This window comes from Contarinia nasturtii, unplaced genomic scaffold, assembly GCF_009176525.2.
Source record: "Contarinia nasturtii isolate CC-2019 unplaced genomic scaffold, AAFC_CNas_1.1 Cnas_scaffold_129, whole genome shotgun sequence".
Taxonomy (NCBI): domain Eukaryota; kingdom Metazoa; phylum Arthropoda; class Insecta; order Diptera; family Cecidomyiidae; genus Contarinia; species Contarinia nasturtii.
The window spans coordinates 5199895-5219185 of NW_022197486.1; the positions used below are offsets into that span (position 1 = coordinate 5199895).

At 32.3% G+C, this 19291-nt stretch overlaps 4 protein-coding genes across 6 annotated transcripts; 1 reads left to right on the forward strand and 3 right to left on the reverse strand.

Moving 5' to 3' along the window:
* Window positions 1-3297: 3297 nt before the first annotated feature.
* On the reverse strand, window positions 3298-11701 carry LOC116340628. Its single transcript, XM_031767222.1, has 12 exons — window positions 11613-11701; window positions 8347-8410; window positions 7795-8275; window positions 7085-7622; window positions 6405-6657; window positions 5592-5799; window positions 5398-5530; window positions 5144-5341; window positions 4771-4923; window positions 4193-4300; window positions 3988-4127; window positions 3298-3926 (listed from the first exon to the last, which is right to left on the reverse strand). Exons 1-12 carry the CDS (start codon window positions 11685-11687, stop codon window positions 3626-3628), a joined length of 2652 nt encoding a protein of 883 aa, XP_031623082.1. The 5' UTR covers window positions 11688-11701; the 3' UTR covers window positions 3298-3625.
* On the reverse strand, window positions 8930-11056 carry LOC116340646. Its single transcript, XM_031767245.1, has 2 exons — window positions 10814-11056; window positions 8930-10730 (listed from the first exon to the last, which is right to left on the reverse strand). The coding sequence occupies exon 2, from the start codon at window positions 10701-10703 to the stop codon at window positions 9081-9083; it is 1623 nt and encodes a 540-aa protein (XP_031623105.1). The 5' UTR covers window positions 10704-10730; window positions 10814-11056; the 3' UTR covers window positions 8930-9080.
* Window positions 11609-14169, reverse strand: LOC116340637 (negative elongation factor B). Its single transcript, XM_031767233.1, has 4 exons — window positions 13923-14169; window positions 12739-13855; window positions 12475-12656; window positions 11609-12393 (listed from the first exon to the last, which is right to left on the reverse strand). The coding sequence occupies exons 1-4, from the start codon at window positions 14040-14042 to the stop codon at window positions 12049-12051; spliced, it is 1764 nt and encodes a 587-aa protein (XP_031623093.1). The 5' UTR covers window positions 14043-14169; the 3' UTR covers window positions 11609-12048.
* Window positions 14170-14638: 469 nt separating this feature from the next.
* On the forward strand, window positions 14639-18323 carry LOC116340655 (major royal jelly protein 2-like). 3 transcript variants are annotated; one of them, XM_031767267.1, is made up of 9 exons: window positions 14866-14993; window positions 16358-16641; window positions 16702-16808; window positions 16871-17038; window positions 17097-17334; window positions 17419-17574; window positions 17655-17863; window positions 17970-18074; window positions 18172-18323. In XM_031767267.1, exons 2-8 carry the CDS (start codon window positions 16380-16382, stop codon window positions 18063-18065), a joined length of 1236 nt encoding a protein of 411 aa, XP_031623127.1. In that variant the 5' UTR covers window positions 14866-14993; window positions 16358-16379; the 3' UTR covers window positions 18066-18074; window positions 18172-18323. The 3 variants fall into 3 exon arrangements, with proteins under 3 accessions (XP_031623135.1, XP_031623127.1, XP_031623118.1); XM_031767275.1 differs by lacking the exon at window positions 14866-14993 and adding an exon at window positions 14639-14745 and having other exon boundaries at window positions 17970-18323; XM_031767258.1 differs by having other exon boundaries at window positions 17970-18323.
* Window positions 18324-19291: the final 968 nt, after the last annotated feature.

Genomic DNA, 19291 nt, shown 5'->3' on the forward strand with positions numbered 1-19291 from the left:
TCTCACCCATTCAATGATAAGTGAAAGAATTTGAGCGTAATATTTTCAAATAATTCGCACACGCCTCCTTGATAAAATATAAAAATAGCTTATTGTGGAATTAATTTGGATGATTTCTATAAACATAAGGAATGGATGACAGCAAATTTCTTTGAAAGCAACTGGCAAAGGTCATGTTTCCCATGCAAGCATTAAAGATCTTTGCCACTGATTTCTGTGCATTTGAATAAATGCGCGTGTGCAGCAAAACTATGATTATATATACAGAAGATCTTTGCTTATCAGTTTTACCCACTCTTCAAGTACTTAATACCCGCCTTTTGACTTCTTCTATACTTGAATGAAAAATAAAATCCCCTTCATACAAATAGATACGTTTTCCGCCTCTTAAATGCCAGCATATTGTCCTTATTAATCTCGTATAGCGTTATTCCCTTGAACGTCAAACGTACTGTGTCTTTTTTTTTCTTCTCTTCTACGAATTAAATGAAATGAAATCAAATCAAATGATTATGTTATTGTTAATAAGAGCGTTGGGGTAATAACCATTTTACAAAAGGGATTACGACCAGAGTTAACGGAATGCGGTCATATTCATTTCGATTGCTGATTTTATAGGGCACGCAATGATAGAAAATTTATTTCAAATCGATAAAACGTCGTTTAGTGTGCACACTTTCCCCTTCATCACTTTTGTATATTGTATTTAACATGAAGGGAAATGGCATAACAATAAACACTTCACACATATAATATGCGGTGAAACCTTTTTTTAGGGATTACAAATATTTGCTCATTTTAAAACACAATTTATGAGATAACAATATTATAATTTTAATATGACAATGTCAATCACATCGCACAAGCGAAAATCGCGTGTTTACTTGATATTTGAACGATAAGAATAATAACATGCATTCGTCTGTTAAGCTCCTATGAAAACTATCAGTTGGAATTGTTACAAGCATTGGAACAAAAACATGCATATACTCTTGTGTTGTAAGAAGCGAAGTTGTTGCATCAATCGATTCGTGGCGTTCATTTCAAAATCATTTGACAAAGAAGACTATTCAATAGAGAATTTTATCAATAGAATAGAGAAAATATGCATGAGAAATAGATTGAAGTTTCTGATACTGGCGAAAGAATGGTGTTTTTTTGTAAAAACTCATTTTTTTAGTTTCATTAAATTCATTACTTTTGAATGGTCAATCTTTCAATGACCCTTTCCACTGACATGCGCTTACTATTGTAAACATTAACGTTGCTTCTTTCGGCATTTGTCGTTTGGACCAACTTATAATCTCAAATTGAGGTTCACAAAAAGACAACAGACATGTGTTATGTGAATGCATGCATAAAACGAACAAAAATAAAATAACATACCTACTGTAAACCCACATTTTTTAACGCTGAATTACACTCGTATTGCAAATTGTTGTGTACAGATCTTATTTTTTTATTAATTATATGCATCGTTTAATGTCGCCTCGCCACTGGTGGCTTAACAATAACAAATTGTATAATTATTAAAACAAATAACAATAAAGCGGCAACTTAAAAAAAGGTGATCGGGAATTTTTACATTGACATCATTTTGCAAGGCAGCTAAAGTGTTCATCCAAAGAAATTAGGCCCAAAAATCAGTATGCTAAGGGATCGCACTCGATCAGAACATATCGAATTATTCGATATTTTGCGAATTTTATGCGAAATGATTTGGGCCAGTAAAGTTGCGATTTAAAAAACAATTCGATATGAACGTGAGACAATTCGCAAAATTGTGATAACTTTTAATGTTTTGTATGTATCAAATTGTGATAACTTTTTGCTAATAGCTTGCGAATTACTTGAATTACTTTACAATAATGACGACTTTATCCTACTACCAATAAATGTTGTCCATTCACGAATAGATAATTTTCCCTAGTAAATTCTATAGTTTTGTTTTCTACCCATTTTTGTAGGACAAATTTGAAGGTGAACTCTTTTGAGAATTATTTTCGATTCCTCTAGTATATGTGTGCGGCTAATTTCAAGTACCAAAGCAAATACACCATAAAACTAATGTCGTGTCTAAATTATAGACTCTAAACGCGTTCAAATGCCCATTCTTTAGAATTATTTGAAAATTTAAGCCTCTTTAGGATTGGATATAAAAATTTCCGAAAGTAAAATTTCTTGTGTCAACAATTCAGGAACAAATTTTTAGTTAAACCCGGTTGAAATTCATTTATTTCTTTTAACTTACCTGACTATTCACGTACACTATAGTTACAAACGGTTATCAAGAAAAACATCCAAGTTGTGATGAATGTGTGCATTACTTTGCAAAGAATTGTAAGACGATACCTAGAGTAAACCTAAGAACCATTTTTGGTTGAATTACCTTAAATTCGTTTTTGGGGGCACTCACACACAGAGAAAAAATGTGGTATTTTAAATTCAATTTTGGTAGATTTAATATAAAATCAACCAACAACGAATTAAATTTACCATTTTTGACATCTCTGAGGCATATTTTTCAAAAGAGACTATCAGTTGAATAAGTTTTACCAATTCATGCGCTAGCGTCATCTGTGGTTTCGAAAAGTTGGCAAATGTAATGAAGCAATTGATAAAACTTATTCAACAAATAGTCACTTTTGAAAAATATGCCTCAGACATGTCAAAAATGGTAAATTTAATTCGTTGTTGGTTGATTTTATATTAAATCTACCAAAATTCAATTAAAAATACCAAATTTTTTCTTTCTGTGCAGTGCCCCTAGTGTATTTTGTATGAAAAAATTTGGATTTTCCAAAAAAATGGAATTTCTGCGATATTTCGAGACATATTGTGTCAATTTATAAAACATTTCTTACAAAATACACTAGGGGCATTGAGTGCCCCTTAAGATTAATATTACCACTAAATATGTTAAAATATCACCTTTATTTTCGCTTGTCTGCCAATTTTTTTTTTTCACTCAACATCAATATTCATTTCGTTTAGTTGTAGAAAATCAACGTTCCAAATGCAATCCGATTAAAATTGAATCTTTTTTTCTCCATTAAAACATGAATTAAAGAGATAATGTAGCATTTGAAAATAACAAAGTGAAATGGAAAGCAAAAAAAAATAGAGATAGGAAGAGAGATCGGAAAACATTTATTAACGAATAATATAACAATACATATTCAGATAAAGTGTTGCAAATTCCAAAACCGATTTATAATATAACGTATTATTGGTATAGTCAAAAATGTCTATGTCATGCGCAATCGAACTTTAATAGCCAATAAAATGCGAGGGAGTCATTTGTTGGGTGAGCGAGATAAAAAATGAAATCGTCCCTCTGAGGGGCGTTACAAAGTTTTATAAGCAAATATACCGGAACTGTTCCGTGTAGTGTGTGTGCGCGCGGAACAGATTTGAATGCAATACGTAACTGGTGCGCCTTATGTGCAGAAGCGTGGCTTGAAACGCTTTCTGCCCTATATTACCCTGATGCCAATTCGAATTTAATTTACACATTTCCACCTCACATTACCACCTATTTCATGAAATTAATACGTTTTGTTTTACTAATTATCATCGTTATTTATTGAGTTTTATATACTGTAATTATTGCGTGTGTATGCCATTATACAAACTGATTTTTTATTTGTTTTTTGAGAATTTCGAAGCGATTCTGTGCTAAAATCGCTTTTTTTGATTCCATATCTTTGAATAAATATTTTTTTCGAACTCTATCTCGGCAAATAATCAAAATATCCGTCGAAATATTGTCCAAAATCTGTAAAAGTTCCATTAAATGTTTATGAATGAGACGGAAATTATTTGAGTCTTTAATATTTTTCACAAATTGTTGATTTGTTTCCACTTTCTCTGTGATTCGCATGTATAATGCGTTCACTGTTCCCACCACCTTTTGATTATGTGAACTGAAAACCGAAAAAAAAAACGATGACGAAATGTTCGTTTGTTATACAATGTTGTACATACTTTGAAAATCCCTTCGAAAGGACGTTCGTCAGCATATGCTCGCCGTTTTTACGTAACCATTGGGTGCGTGTTACACATAAATTCATCTTTCTTTCAAATATTTCAACTTTTTCTGCTTGTTGCTTTTCATACTCATTTATCTATCAAATATACAAAAAAAACGGTTTCAACATTTTACATTGGACACTATTAAGCTGAGGATTACCTTGTCTCTTAACGTTTTATACATTAATTGGAAATCTTTGAACAACCACATTGTTTTGTTGTTTTCATTAAGTTCACCAAAGGATTTGTCCAGCAACATTTTCACACTCTGTTGGTTTTGTGTAAAAAAAATGATTAAATTATTCGTTGGAGTTTGTAGTTTTCATTAATCTATATGATCCGGAAATGAATGTGAGATTTCTCTCGAGATTTCATTAAAGTCAGCCATACAAAAAAAAAACTCAACTTTTGCAGGATTACATTTCAATGAAATCTCATGAGAGGTGACCCCTATTAATTCTACATTCTTCATATGTTAAATCAAAAATGTAAATTGATCATTTGAAGAGGTTAGGCCAGAATTTGATTGCATAATTAACATTTTTGGAGTCAAATCACTGAACACTCGGTTTGAAATGTCAAAATCGAAAGAAAAATTCGAATTGAAGAGTGTTTCGACCATTTTTTTTTTTTCAAAAAAAATCTCCAGTTGAAATTATTTGCATACACCAACAGCCATGTGTTCTATTTCTCGACCTAATTATCAAAAATTAAGCATATTCATCGGTATTAGCTTACATTTTTCAATTGTTTTGAAGTGGGCTGAATAAAATTGCTGTTCTTTGCGCATTTGATGGCATCGCGTGGACAAACTAATTTACTTTTAGTATCAAAGTTTGTCGAATCACTTATTTGCCGTCGATCCAAGTCCATCAGCATATGATAATAGTTCTGAAATTTGATTTAAAAATATTTATGGAAAGTAATTTTGAATTGTAATTGTTATTTGTATCAAATTTCTTAAGTTTAAAGAGTGACTATAACAGTCATTTATAAGTGTGTCGCATGAAACAATACATGAATACGATATGTAGAATAGCGCCGGCACTTTCTACACATTTTATGGATTTTTTTTTTCACTTATCAAATACTATATATTAATTCAAATTACTTCAATTCGATAGATGAATTTCCATCGATATTCGCTGAGAGACACATCTTTTTTTAGTTTGTTATAAGTATCCACGGTGTTATAATATTGGTCCCATATTATTTTGTTATTCGATTGTAACTCTCGAAATGTCTTATTTTTCTCGATTAATTTTTCATATGCATCTTCCGACCATCCGATAAATAATTTGTGACATTTCTGCAAATTAAATGTTCAATAAATCATCGATTTTTTTGTTTCTAATTAAATCTTACTTGTCCAAAAACTTCAACGTTCCTTGTAATGCAGTCTTCAGAAATCTGACGGCTTTTCAAATCGTAAATACTTTCTTGTATATAATAGATCAGAAAATTCTTTCGAAAGATGTCCCTCAGTTGTGAGCAATCACTAAATTGAATAAAAAAATTATCAATTTTGTACAGCCCGTTTTTATTGAGATAAAACTTACGATTTAACGCAGAATTGTGTTTTAGTGCGTCGACGACGCATGTCATGTACATAATGAGTGTCCCAATTCGTTGGAAAAATGGGATTATTCGGATCATCGTTTGCACCAATTTTCTCCAAAATACATGGCTCATCGTTTATCTCTAGGCGTTTCCGCAAACCAAATTTAGTTTTCAACAAACTTTTGTAATACCGATGTTTTCCATAAACTAAAATTCATTTTAGAGGAAGAGAGAGAGAGTGTGTGTATATTCATGAAAATGTGACGGTTACAACAACAGAAACACGCTTGTTCATTTTTTTGCTCACTTATATCTTTTTTAGCGTCTCAAATGAATCATTACGGTGAAAATACATCTGTTAAAAAGTGCAAATTTAACAGCACCACATTTGTATGGATTTTTTTAAAGAGATGTTCTTTTTTCACCGCAACGGTTCGAATTGAACTTCGAATATTATCGTATTTTCTATGACAAAATACTTGTTGGAAATTGGCTGTGAGCTTGGTGGAAACACTTCAATGAAATGACTTCATTCATTGAAAGGTGTAATCTATGGCGGTGATTTATTACAGAATAACTATATTCAGCGTAAAACTGTTTTTGTTCATGTTTATGACTACATTTCTTGTTCACTGCGTATCGATATGCTAACACATATCGATTGGCCCACACGTGTGACTACTTTGAGTACACGGACTATTTTTTGAAACAAAAACTATCAGCAAGACGCTGAATGCGCTTGAAATATAAAATTATTACTCTCACCAAAAAAAGGCATGCCTATAATATGATGTTTTGAGACAAATACTCACATTTCGCACGCATTCCGCATTCAGTTTTATCAATTAAAAATGGATCAGTGTAGAGTGGTCCTTCAATTTCATCAAGTTTCCAGGTGCGAAATTGTTTTTTACGCTTAAACAGTTTATGCGATATGTATTCATCGTTGATGCCTTGATCGTTGCACTTTTTCTTAATGATTTTTTCATTGTCCGATGGCAGTACACTTTCAAACGTATTCGTTACATGCTTATTGAATATTTCGAATCTTGGAGTGTTTCTTTCCTGCAATAATCATAAATTATGTGAAATGTATCTGCTAACTTCAAAACAAAAGTAATTTTACAGAAGCAATATCAAATGGTGCAAAGCATGACCACCCAAAATAACATTCGACTGCCAACATGATCTACAGAGGTGTTTCAGATCACAAAAATAACTAAAACATATGATTTACGAGTGTAGTTGTTTGCACTTTCGTTTCCTTTTTAGCACAGGCGATTTAGGAAGTGCATTCATTCACGTTTTCACTCAAAAAATCAAGTGTGGTTTGTGCTCGCTCATACTTCAATAAGACAGACAATTTTATTTCATTTTTCTTTTATTGCAAAGTTTTGGTGCCAAAAAAATTATTTTGTTTAAATTCAGAATATTTGTACAGTAATAACGAATTAGAAACATAAACAAGTAACAAAATGAATGAAATACTTACATGAAATTTATTGATTCGTTCTACTTCGGTGTATTTTGAATTAATAATCGAACAAAGTTTAAGTCTGATTGGGTTCGACGATGTCAATGAATCTTTATGTTCGCTTTCAATCAAATGTTCGGTTTTTGGTATTGAAAAATGTTTCTCTAAAATTGTTGTAGCCAACATTGGATTATCATTGAGTTTAGGATTTAATTTTCGATATAGTAAGCAGTTGATGCGATTTAAACGACTATTTCGCAGATATTTGTTTCGAAATCGTTCTTTTCGACGTACACAATTCCGTTTTATGGTTGGTAGCAAAAAATATGGCGTACGAACTAAAGCAAGCCGTTTAACATTTTGAACGCTGTCGCCGTCGGATGAATCATCATTTGACGGCGGTTGATTGCAGCCCATATGTGCACGACGCACTTTCTTTAAGATATTTTTTTGAATATCCATTTTCTCCTGATATTTCTTTGCCTTATTAATCATTGTGAATGGAATTCCATAACGATCGACAGAATGATAAACTATGCTGCAGCTCGAACTTGGTCTATTTTTTAAAAAAATGCAAGTATTTCAGAATCTGGTCGTTCTTTGATCAGCAAATTAATTACAGAATGAAAACTTATATTGTGATGTCAAAGAAAAAACATGGAAATATACTGAAAATAGCATGCTATTCAAAAAAAAAATATGCCCAACTAATCTTATTAGCAAATTACCTTTGTATAGAACTTTGTGGATCTTTCATGTCGGAATTGATTAGATTTAAATTAGGTTTTCGGTTGTTGTTGATCATCTCCGGATCAATAAATGGCAAACAGCTGTTATCATTCATTTTTTTACAATTACGTTTTTCAAGTATCCAATTGTAAAATGATTTCTCATGACCAGCACAGGTAAAATCAATTACAGATGATTTACTGGTGATTTTCTTTATAATTTCGTTAGTCTTGAAATTTATTTCGTTTTTCTCAATGATATATGGTGTACCATCGATTGAATATAAATCTTTGTAAGTCTGCTGTTTTTCGCGCTGTTTTAGTTCCATTTTCTCTAATTTACGAGACAATATAACGTTTCTACTGATATCTGATTGTGCCGATTCATTTGAATTTGAGCTGCTTTCAATAATGTCAGCTGCACTAATTTTTTTTGCAATTGACTTAAAATATTCTGCGCTGTAAGCTTCGGCGTTTGGAACTTTTGATTTTTAAGAAAGAACATTTTTTCCTATCATTTAAATATAAAAAAAATCAATAAAAATGAATTACCTCGTTTACGATCAGATGTTTTACGATCACGAACAGGAGTTATGAGATACATATCGATTTTATTCTTTGAGAAAATAAAAAAAAATCTTTTTAGAAAAAATTATCGACATGTAATTTCAAAATATTCCAAAGATTTTCAAACAATTGAAATTTCATCCAGAGTTTTGCTTAGCGCTGCTGCCATCCACAGCATATTAAAATATATTGCTGAGAATGCGTCGTCCGTCGCATGCAAATGTACGTAGCAGTTTTTACAATCACCGCGAACAACAATACATGCATTGTTCTCTATACAATCGTTTGAATGCTTTGAGTCACATAAGCGTGAAGAGGACAATGCATGCGTTCTTGTTCGCTGTGATGTATAAACTGCCACGTGGACGACGCATTCTCAGCAAGATATTTTAATATGCTGTGGATGGCAGCAGCGCTGAGCAATACTCTGATTTCATTAATTCGGAACATCGAATGCATTGCATTGTTTTTAGAGTAAATATGATATATATTATATTTATTATTTTTTAGACATTTTATTATCGAGTAACTGAAAATATTACAAATGTATTACAATATAAATGTGTGTACTTTGCACTAGGCAGTTGGTTTCTTTTCAATATCCATGAATTTTATAAAAATTCACTTTCGTTACTTATATCAAATGATTATGTGAATTCTTTAAATATTATCATAAATTGTTTTTTTTAATATACATTTAGAATGGGTTATAACGACTTTTATAAAGTAATACTATTATAATAGTCCGATGGATTCAAATGTTTACCAAAATATGTTTCATGGCGATCTAATGCAATCAAACTGAGATTCATTCGACCGTTGCCCCGTTCATTCATCAGAAACTGTTTTTCATTTAAGTAAATGGTCAGTTTTTGAGATCCGGCTAGACGTTTACGGTTTTTATTCAATTTTGATAGATTTAGTATAGTTTCTAAATCTTCGAAGATAAAAATTTCCTTCAGTTTTGGGGCAAGTTTAACAAATGGCAAAATATCGCTATGACGTACGTATTTCTTATTCAACCAGATTCGTTCGAGGTTTATCATACATTTTGCGAGGCGTTCCAATTCATTTTTGTAGTTGTTTTCATACATTTTTTCTATTTTATCCATCTTTTTTAACCATGCAACCATTCCCGTTGTATCTCTTGCTACATAACTTTGTGCCAATGGTCGTCGTGGTCTATCAACTATCCAATCGGGCCATAATTCTTTGATATTGGCCAAATTAGAATAATCCGAAACTGAATCTAAACAAATTACAGCCCCAAGCATTCCAAGTCCATTAACATCCCAATTGACCGGGTCAATAGTATATAGCAAATTTATTCTTTTATAAAAGCCACGTTCGTAGAGTTGATTTAATAAAGTGGTCGGTATTTCACTGTTTCCACAGTATTTGATGGTAAGTTCATCGAGTTGAATATTTCTCTTAAACAATGATTTAGATTTGACCTTGGATTTGACGCATTCTATGAGATGTTCACTATAAACTGTGAATCTTCGAATATTTGGATTTTTTTCAAGAAACTGCAACACTTGTGTCATATTGATGTGAAGTTTTTCCCTTAACAATAGTTCTAGAGGTCTCAGTTCGAAGAATTCAATCGTTGGATACGTTTGACGCAGCCATTTGTGGTTTTTTGAAAATGTTGTCATATAAACGAATAAACTCTTCAAATTCACGCAATGTTGTAACAAACACTCATGCAAATCATCGACAACAATACAATTCCATATGCGCAGTACTTCAACACTATTCAATAGAGTTCTAATGTTATTCATATCACATGCAGTCAAAGTACAAGCTATGAATGTGATGCATTTAAGTGGTGGGTTACAGTAAAAGTTGATATATTGATATTGTTCGTTTCGTTTTTTTATGACTTTATCGCTTATGTGTTTAGTCGTATCATTACAATTAAGACACATTTTAATGATTATACTTTTAAAATATTCTTCGAAACCTTCAAAATCTGCTGACCGACAAAAACGTGGAACTGGACATAATTCACAAAAATAAACGGATTGTGTCGGATAATTGCATTGAAGGTGACGGCCAGCAAACTGTTGTATTTGTGTACATGTATTGCCAAATGAATGTAAATCGCTCACAGATAACCATTCGAATATTTCCTCAAAGCAATGTTCATTCAGATCCAAAATTGATGTTGATTGATTTCGGTCGTTTGGTGCAATAACAATATCTATTTCGTTTTCTTCATTGACATCGTTCAATTTGCGTCGTTTTCGTTTAGTATCGAGTTTTGGTGGTGCTAAGCGTTTACCGGTTTCGATGCTTTTGCTTTGCATTACAGCCGTTCTGGCCGAACGTCGTAACATTGTTGTCGATCTGATGATAATTCAACACTGCCAAAATTCAATATACAATGAATCAAACTAATTCACTTTTGTGCTGGGAAAAAATGGAAAAAATCCAATCGAGTAGTTACCGTTATGTATGATGCCCAATGAATTTTAATTTTTTTGTGATACTGAATTGCACAGAAAAAGTGAAGACTTTTAATATTTGGGGTTTGTATCGTTGTGAAGTATGCCACTTATCCAATAATATGCGAAGGTGGTCGACATTGAATTCATATATTTAACAAATATATTTTGAAAATGGTTTTGTTCTTAAATTGCCGGCTATTCGCAATGTTTAACAATCGATTCAAATGTCAACCTCACATTTACACAACATACTCACAGTTTAATTATACACAATAAACGAACCATACACTGTAACGAACATTACTAACACAATCAAAGACCATCTATGAAATTTTTATCCCAATGGAAGTGTATTTGAACAACTGTTAAGTTATCTATGTACTTTAAATATGTGAATCTTGCACTTTATTTCTATTCAATATCCATGGATATGCATGAATTTTATAAAAATAATAATTAAACAAAATACATTTTTTCCGTAATGACCCAAATCTCGCTGGGCGAATAATAGGTGTCATTTGGCTGCTATATGGCAAGTTGTCATTGGCAACTTTATATGAAATCTCCGAAAACTCGGGCAATAATGCAAACATAAAGTGCATTTTTTAACTGTCTTTCTGCTGCTATATACTGTAATTTTACTAGCTAGTTTAAATCAAAAAATCGGGGTTTCAGTCAAATAATAAAAAGTTTAATAACTACTAAAAATGTTCACATTTATGAAAAACAAAACTACGAACTTCTCTTGATAAATTGAATAAATTTGCAAAAAGCTTTGAAAAAAATCAGAAAAATTACTTGATCCATTGATTTTCCACACTGCTCATTCGCTTTATTACTTTTCATATAAAAATCTCCAATTAAATGTTTCATTTTTTTAAACACTGTAAAAAAATTCCTTAAACGTATGTACGAAGTACAACTGAAAATAATCTATTGATATTATTAAAACATAAATATCGATTAAACATTTTCATTGATATTTTTTCAAAACAAACAGTTTGAGGTTATGATTCAATATATGAAATAAAAAAACGTTGTTTTCTGAAGTTTTGAGGATATGACAAACCAAAATATTACAGCTCTTAATACTTCATAGCATTTGGGAATTTTTTCAACGACGGTGCCGGGATTTAATTTTTTATTGGACATTTTGTGGCATCAAGTCATTATTTGTTCAATTTTCCCATGTAATAGTTGATTTTTCAGGCTTCTTGTAAATTGTCTTAAATGATTACAGGTAATGTGGTCCGGGTGTTGGAACGCTTTTCAACGGTGAATCAAAATCAACGTCGGTTATCTCTTGAGCGGCCGATTCTTGTATTGCAATGCCAATTCGTTCTTGTAAACTATTGTACAAATGGTGAACACTTTCGTTGTGTTGGGCCGTTGGTTGTAGTGCTTTCATTAGCGTTGTCAGGCGACCCGGCGGAAGTTTTGGATGAATGTACCATAACAATTTTAACATATGTCTGGTAACGTTATCACGGGTCAAGCCCGCAAATAAAAATTCATCAAACAATCCGGTGCAAAATTCTTCGTGGACAAATTCGTCTGCCATTGGAACCAGTAATGCAATCTACAATTAAAGTGATATTGATATTATTTTGATGTTGATCACTAGGAAAGTAAAAAAAAAATTGAAATTCATCCAACTAACCAGAGAATGTAAAAATGGATCTTCGTATGCCCGATCATTTTTGCATGACGCCAAGACTGCTAAAACACGTAAAATTCCAACGCGATCCTTTTGACGGGCCGTATGTAATGTATAATACATGGCAATAATTGATGCAACGCTGCTCTCTCGAATGAATGCCTCCACTGAATCTGGCGCTGGACCTATTATACATATGATACATATATTTTTTTTAAATAATAATAAAAACTAAGCCAAAATGAAGCAAAAAAAAGAGCCACAAACCTGAGTGCTCAATAATTGTGATGGCACTTTCACGTTCATCGGGTGGCAATCGTGAATGTAAATGCCGTACTTGATCATCAACCATAAGTGACATTAATGCTGGTAAATATTTGGTAATAACTTGACTTTCAAGTTTTGGTTCCTTAAAATCTTGTGAATCGATCATAACCCAAGCGCTCAATCCAAGTGCCAACATACGTAACAACAATATAAGTATCGTATTGTCGCGCGGCAATTGATCATTATTGATTAAATGCTGAAGAATTTTAATGGCTGATGTGGCCAAAAAGTTAATCGCATATGGATCACATAAAGTCATTGATAGATCGCCCAAAACTTGTTCTTGTCCTCGTTTAATATTATCAAGAAAACCTTGCAATTCACGTGATCGTTTGATGTCAACATTTTTCTCACGAATACAAGCGTCCAAACACCATGTGAACTTGTGGCATGGATCAACTGAAATGATTTCTTGTACTTCGAGATCGTGCAGTGCCATAAGTAATTCAGCACGTAAAGTACAATAATGAACATTTCGTGTACGTAAAAATAGTGTTCGCAAAAATTGTAAAACCATATCATACAGTTTGACACTTGTACCAATCATATTAGCCAATTTTTGAACCACTTCACCTTGACGCCGTACTTTTGGCGATGGCAAAAAGAATAAATTTGTTAAATTTGTATGATCAAAAAGAATATGCTCTTTTTCTCGAATGTATTGCGATAAAAGTGGTGATACCTCATCGCCAAATAGTGATTGATTGTCTCGCCAAATTTGACGTTTCACTTCAGTATCGGTGTCCATGTAGAGTTCTTTGTCTCTGACCAAAATTCGTAAGTATTTATCATCAATTTGTGATGTATTACGTAAAATACTCATTACAACTGGCCGCAATGCTTTTACACGTACAACTGGAAAACTTTTTGTCAGCAATTCTTTAAGTTTTTTATCACGTTCTCGACCTTCTTTGCTGCCCAATTCATTGATACGTGACACCAATTTTTCACGCAACTCTTCCAACACAGATGTATGGAAATCAAGACGACGAACACCATGCAAATCGAGCAATGGAAGCATCGGACGCAATGACGGAAGAAGTATTCCATTTTCAACCTAATTATTTATCAAAATTAATATTTTAAGTTTTATGAAATTTAAATAGTGTTTGGAGTATACATACTTGAAATGTTTCGATTGCTTTCAGTGGATCCGTACATGAAGTCAATGCATCACGTAAAAATGTTTGTCCCGGTATTCGAACATCCTCTAAACCGGTGCCGGGTAATTTTGGTGCTGTCATTTTTTTACGTTGAAAATGAAAAAAATATTCAATACAATTTACAATTTGTCAAAAAAAAAACACCAATTTCGATTTGTATACGCATTTATGAAGCCAATTTGTTTAAGGTGTTTGACGTTTAGATGCGTTAAAAGTCATTTCAGTTTTTTTAGTACTAAAAATTCTGTACTATCGACCGAATTGAACTGCAGTATTTACTTTAATGTATTAATGTTAGTCAATCGACACAGTAAGTTTGTTTATTTTCTCTCTTTTTTCTGTTAATAAATGTATACTATAAAAAAAAATCTCATGAAACATTTTTTTGCAAACTCTTTAAAAAAAAAAAAAAAAAAAAATTGAGTAAAGAAAAAATGTCACGATAAAAATGAAAACTCAATATTCGCTTTAAATTTTCCAACGGCCAAATAGATTTTCAATTACTTCAAGGTTAATAACGAATACTATATTATTTCTATTGGGAGATTTCACTATTCGCACCATTCCATTTAAAAGTGTTACACCGAACATGTACACATTGTTGTTATCAGAACGCAAATGTTATCAAAAGCAGGTTATAGCATTGCTGTTTTTCTGTTATTGCTGGTGACTTGAACATTCTTGACCTTTAGTACCATTTCAATAACAAATTAATAAATTAAAGTTTATTTTCGTGCGGCGGGTGTTAGCCGCTACAAAAAATGCTTAAAATTCCATTTTTAAGGTAACGGCCAATCTATTTTTGAACACAGACAAACTCTTTGTTATGACTTTGGTCAAATGCGACAAAACATGTCAAAAATTATCAATCGAAAACCAGTTTGTTTTGAATACGATTAACGATATTATGGAAAAAACATCACTTAAATTAGAAATACGAAAATCGTTCTTTGATGATCTTTACTGTCAATCGACACGTTTAGTCTAGTCTTGTGTTGCTCTTGAAATTGGAAAAACGTACAAAATTATTTGGTGGGTTTGAATATTAAGAAAATCGTTTTTTTTTATTTATATTTGAATCCATACATCAACGTATAGTTATAAAGTTTTAATAATTCCGTACAATTAAATGAAGAAGTTTTTTTAATTGCAAATTTATGATAACAATATGTTTATTTTAACAAAAACATTTTAGTGTGTACTGATTTTTTTTTCAAATATGAAATAAGGTTTTTATTCAAATGTGTTTGAATGTGTTATTATATGTAAAATATCTAGAAGCATATCAATAGCAATTATCATCAAAATATATACCGAAAATATATTCTTACTTCATAATCTACACTCAATTTCACCGAATACGTACGGTGTTTATTCAATTTTTTAAGTTTGAATTATTCGTTAAATCGAACGAAATTTCTCTTTCGCTCCGGAATTGTTAAAAGTTTAAGCGAATAATGTTTTATTTGGAAATATGCAAATTTTGGCATTAGTAAATGGTCTGCAACTTTGTATGTTTATTTGAAAGATTATAATCGATTGGAAAGGTATGCCAAATGGCAGTGACAATTCAATAGTAATTTGCCTAGGGGGAGATTGCAGAATAATTTTTCTAACGACCATACATAATTGCACCACACATATTGACGAATACAACGACTTCCGACTAATTGATTGTTATGTGTACTGAATATGTTATCATACTTTGGCTAAAGTATGTTATATATTATTGGTATATTTGTACAGAATATGTACAAATTTCTTAATATTCACAATTGTATTCGAATGGCAATTTGACCAACATTTGGCAACTATCCATTAATTCAAATAATCAATTTACCAATAAAATGCAAATATAACCATCGCAATTTCCCCCTAGCTTTCAGCGATCACACTCAAAAATCATGAACATACGAAAAAAATTGACATCGGTTGATTAGTTTAAATTTATTAATGACTCACGAAGTTACCAATTGCTCGCAATATAAAGGTTCTCATAATTTTTTTTGTATTAAAATCTGTGTTTTTTCCATGCATTCACGTCTGATCAATTAAATTCAATCGCGTAAAATATTGTGTGTAATATATTTATGTGAATCGGGAACGTATAAAAATATTTACTTAAACTCTTCGCCTAGAAATAAATGTATGTCATTAAATGACTCATTCATTTTAGTCGCTGTGACAATCACTGATTGTAGGCAAACAAAATGAGTACAAACAGTTTACTTGTTTTTTTTTTTTATAAATAAGAAAAACCGTTCTGTTGTAATCGCATGCGTCTGAAAAAACCCAAATTGCGATGTAGTTAAACTTGTTTGAGAATAACAATAGCTGTAGAATCAAGAAGTCTCATTCATATTTTAACTTCACAATCGATACTCTTTTTTTTAAAGCGCATAGCACTGATCTATCAATATGCACGTAATTTTGTGGGTCTTCATTTTGGCAAATATAAAAAGCATTGTTGCTCAAAATTTAAAGGGAGTTGCTGAATGGGGAAGTTTGGATTATGTATTCCCGCCGCCACATAGCAGACAGCAAGCAATTCAAAGTGGTCAATTTGTTCCAAATAATGGTGTTCCAATTGATATCGACATAGATTATCGTTCGGACAATCTTCCATCCCGGATTTTTGTCACTATTCCGAGATTTACAACTGGCATACCGGTTACTTTGGGTAAGTTGAAAACAATGCCATCATCAATTTTGTAAAAATTCACAATATTTTGTATATTAGGGTACGTTGCGGGACCTGGTAATTATATTCAACCATATCCATCGTATTCTTGGCACGAGAGTCATGGCCGAAACTGTGACGGTATCACTAGTGTGTTCAGAGTCGCGGTATGTTGATTTTTACATTGACTTTCGAGATAAACACGAATAATGTGCAAACAAAATTACAGATTGATAAATGTCGGCGACTATGGGTGCTTGATACGGGTAGAATCGGAACACAAGTACACTGTGCACCACAATTATTGGTATTTAATTTAGATACAGACACCTTAATCCATCGATATCGTTTTCCTGAAAGTCAAACCAGAATGGGCACATCGCTCTTTATCACACCAGTAAGTTTTCTCACAAATTTTGAAAATAGATAGATTTAATCCAGAAGTGTTCGTATAGATTTTAGATGTAAAAGATCCTCCACCATATGGCATGTGTTCGGATACAATGGTCTATATAGCTGATGTACAAGGTTTTGGCCTGATTGTATACTCATCACGCACAAATCGATCATGGCGAGTACAAAATAAATTATTTTATCCAAATCCACAATTTGGAACACACACCGTTGCTGGCGAGAGTTTTGAATTGATGGACGGAACTTTTGGATTGGCACTGTCACCACCCTCGCCAAACGGTGGGTTTTGCTCAATACATTCACAGTAGATGTATCTTATAGCAGTGATGATATTTTAATGCGATGATTTATTTTTATTTTCAGATGCAAACCGAAACCTTTATTTCCATACACTTGCCAGTAATACCGAAAATAGCGTTCGTCTTGACGTTATAAATAACGCAACGGCTTGGGATAGCAATGCTGATAATTCACCGAGATCTTTTCAAGAAATTGGATATCGTCCGTCGCAAGCAACAGGTAAAGTCATAATTCTGAGCACACACAAAAAAAATGTTATTAAATACCGTTTGTAACATCACTCCTTCCAATTTATTCAGCGCAAGCTATGGATAGCAATGGAAATTTATTTTATGGATTGGAAACTCCATCAGCAATTCAGTGTTGGGATTCCAGAAAACCATTTACGAGAGAAAATATTAGAACCATTGTTCAAAATGAACGAACATTACAATTTATTAGTGGCATGAAAATAGTTACGAATAAAAAAGGAAAAGAAGAACTTTGGGTTATGTCTTGCCGATTTCAGGTTCGTTAAACTCATTTTGAATAATTTTTTAGAAGTTGATTATTGAGTTAATAATTCGGAATGAAACGTGCCATTCTACTACATGTAATTTTAATTTAAATTCCAGAAAATCATGACGGGAACAATCAATCCATCAGAAACGAATTTCCGCATACAAGCCTTACAAATCGACGAGCTTTTGGGCCATAGAAATAGATGCTAAAATAATCAAGTATGCGTTGAATATACTGCTTTTAAACAAAAAAAATTTATGAAAAGAAAATGAATGATATTATTTTTGAAATGTGTAATTCGATACGTCTTTGCAGATTATTACATAAATAATAATCTTTATGGTATGCCTCAGAAGATTTGGTTCAGTAAATCATATTAGTTTTATAAAAAAAAACTGTATACTTCGAAACTTGTCACTGAAATATTTAATAGAAATATCTCTAAATGCAACCAATAAAAATACCGAAAAAAATTAAAACGTTTTTAATTCCATTTTATTTTTATAGGACGTAATGATATTAGAATACGTAGATCAGCGCCAATTATCACATCGTACGGCAGTTCGAAACTGAAAAGTCGACTCGCTACATATACACGTAATTTTCAAATCTAGGTTAGAAGAGCTTTGGGCAGATGTACTGACGGGGGATGGTTTTCGGGTTTGTGCCCCCCAAAACCTTTGCCGAGCCGTCGGGTTTGTGCCTCCCCCTGGAATTTTCGCCGACATAACCCCCCTTGCTTGAGATTTTTGGCTCATTATTTCACTTTTTTGGGAAAAAGCTCTAGAGTTTGCTCTCAAAAATTACCAACTCAACAAAATCTGAAGTATTCCATAATCATAAGTATCAAAAATCACAAATCAACCAGACAATATATTTGGATTTTGTCATTTGGATATTCAGCTCATCTGGATACCATTAGGTGATGATACCAAATGAAAACAATAGAAGTGATTATTGTATTATATAGGTATAAAAAATACTACCATAACTACCCAAGCACTCAATTTGCACTGTTCACCCGGGGCATTCGCACCGTGCGTCAGTTACGAAATCACGAAATAGAATACGGAGCGACACACGAAGAAAGTAGTGTATGTCCGTATACGCTTCATTCCTTGCGTCTCATTCGTTATTCCCCTTTTTCAGCTGTTTGCATGGCAAAGGCTGCTACACTACATAACAAAAAGATAAAAAAGGGGAATAAAGAATAAGACGCAAGACACGAAGCATATGTGCAAATACACTACTTTCTTCGTGTCTCACTCCGTATTCTGTTTTGTGTTTTCGTAGCTGACGCTGTTTTTCGTCTCAATACATTTTGAAAATGATCTGTTAACAAATTATCAAATATCAAATAAATCATGAATTCGGTCATTTTTGTGTCAAACTTGCTATCGGATTATTTTTATATTTGAGTAAAAATCCAAATAAA

Bases quoted from the DNA above. Each gene is read 5' to 3' on its own strand.
- LOC116340637 (XM_031767233.1), bottom strand. From the start codon at position 14,042: ATGACAGCACCAAAATTACCCGGCACCGGTTTAGAGGATGTTCGAATA. The intron at 13,856-13,922 runs GTATGTATACTC...ATAAATAATTAG, and splicing joins AAGCAATCGAAACATTTCAA to GTTGAAAATGGAATACTTCT. The intron at 12,394-12,474 runs GTTAGTTGGATG...CTTTAATTGTAG, and splicing joins ATCCATTTTTACATTCTCTG to ATTGCATTACTGGTTCCAAT.
- LOC116340628 (XM_031767222.1), bottom strand. From the start codon at position 11,687: ATGAAACATTTAATTGGAGATTTTTATATGAAAAGTAATAAAGCGAAT. The intron at 8,411-11,612 runs GTAATTTTTCTG...ATTTTCTCAAAG, and splicing joins GTGGAAAATCAATGGATCAA to AATAAAATCGATATGTATCT. The intron at 4,301-4,770 runs GTAAGCTAATAC...CAAAACCAACAG, and splicing joins CTTCAAAACAATTGAAAAAT to AGTGTGAAAATGTTGCTGGA.
- LOC116340646 (XM_031767245.1), bottom strand. From the start codon at position 10,703: ATGTTACGACGTTCGGCCAGAACGGCTGTAATGCAAAGCAAAAGCATC.
- LOC116340655 (XM_031767275.1), top strand. From the start codon at position 16,380: ATGCACGTAATTTTGTGGGTCTTCATTTTGGCAAATATAAAAAGCATT. The intron at 16,809-16,870 runs GTATGTTGATTT...ACAAAATTACAG, and splicing joins CTAGTGTGTTCAGAGTCGCG to ATTGATAAATGTCGGCGACT. The intron at 17,039-17,096 runs GTAAGTTTTCTC...GTGTTCGTATAG, and splicing joins CATCGCTCTTTATCACACCA to ATTTTAGATGTAAAAGATCC.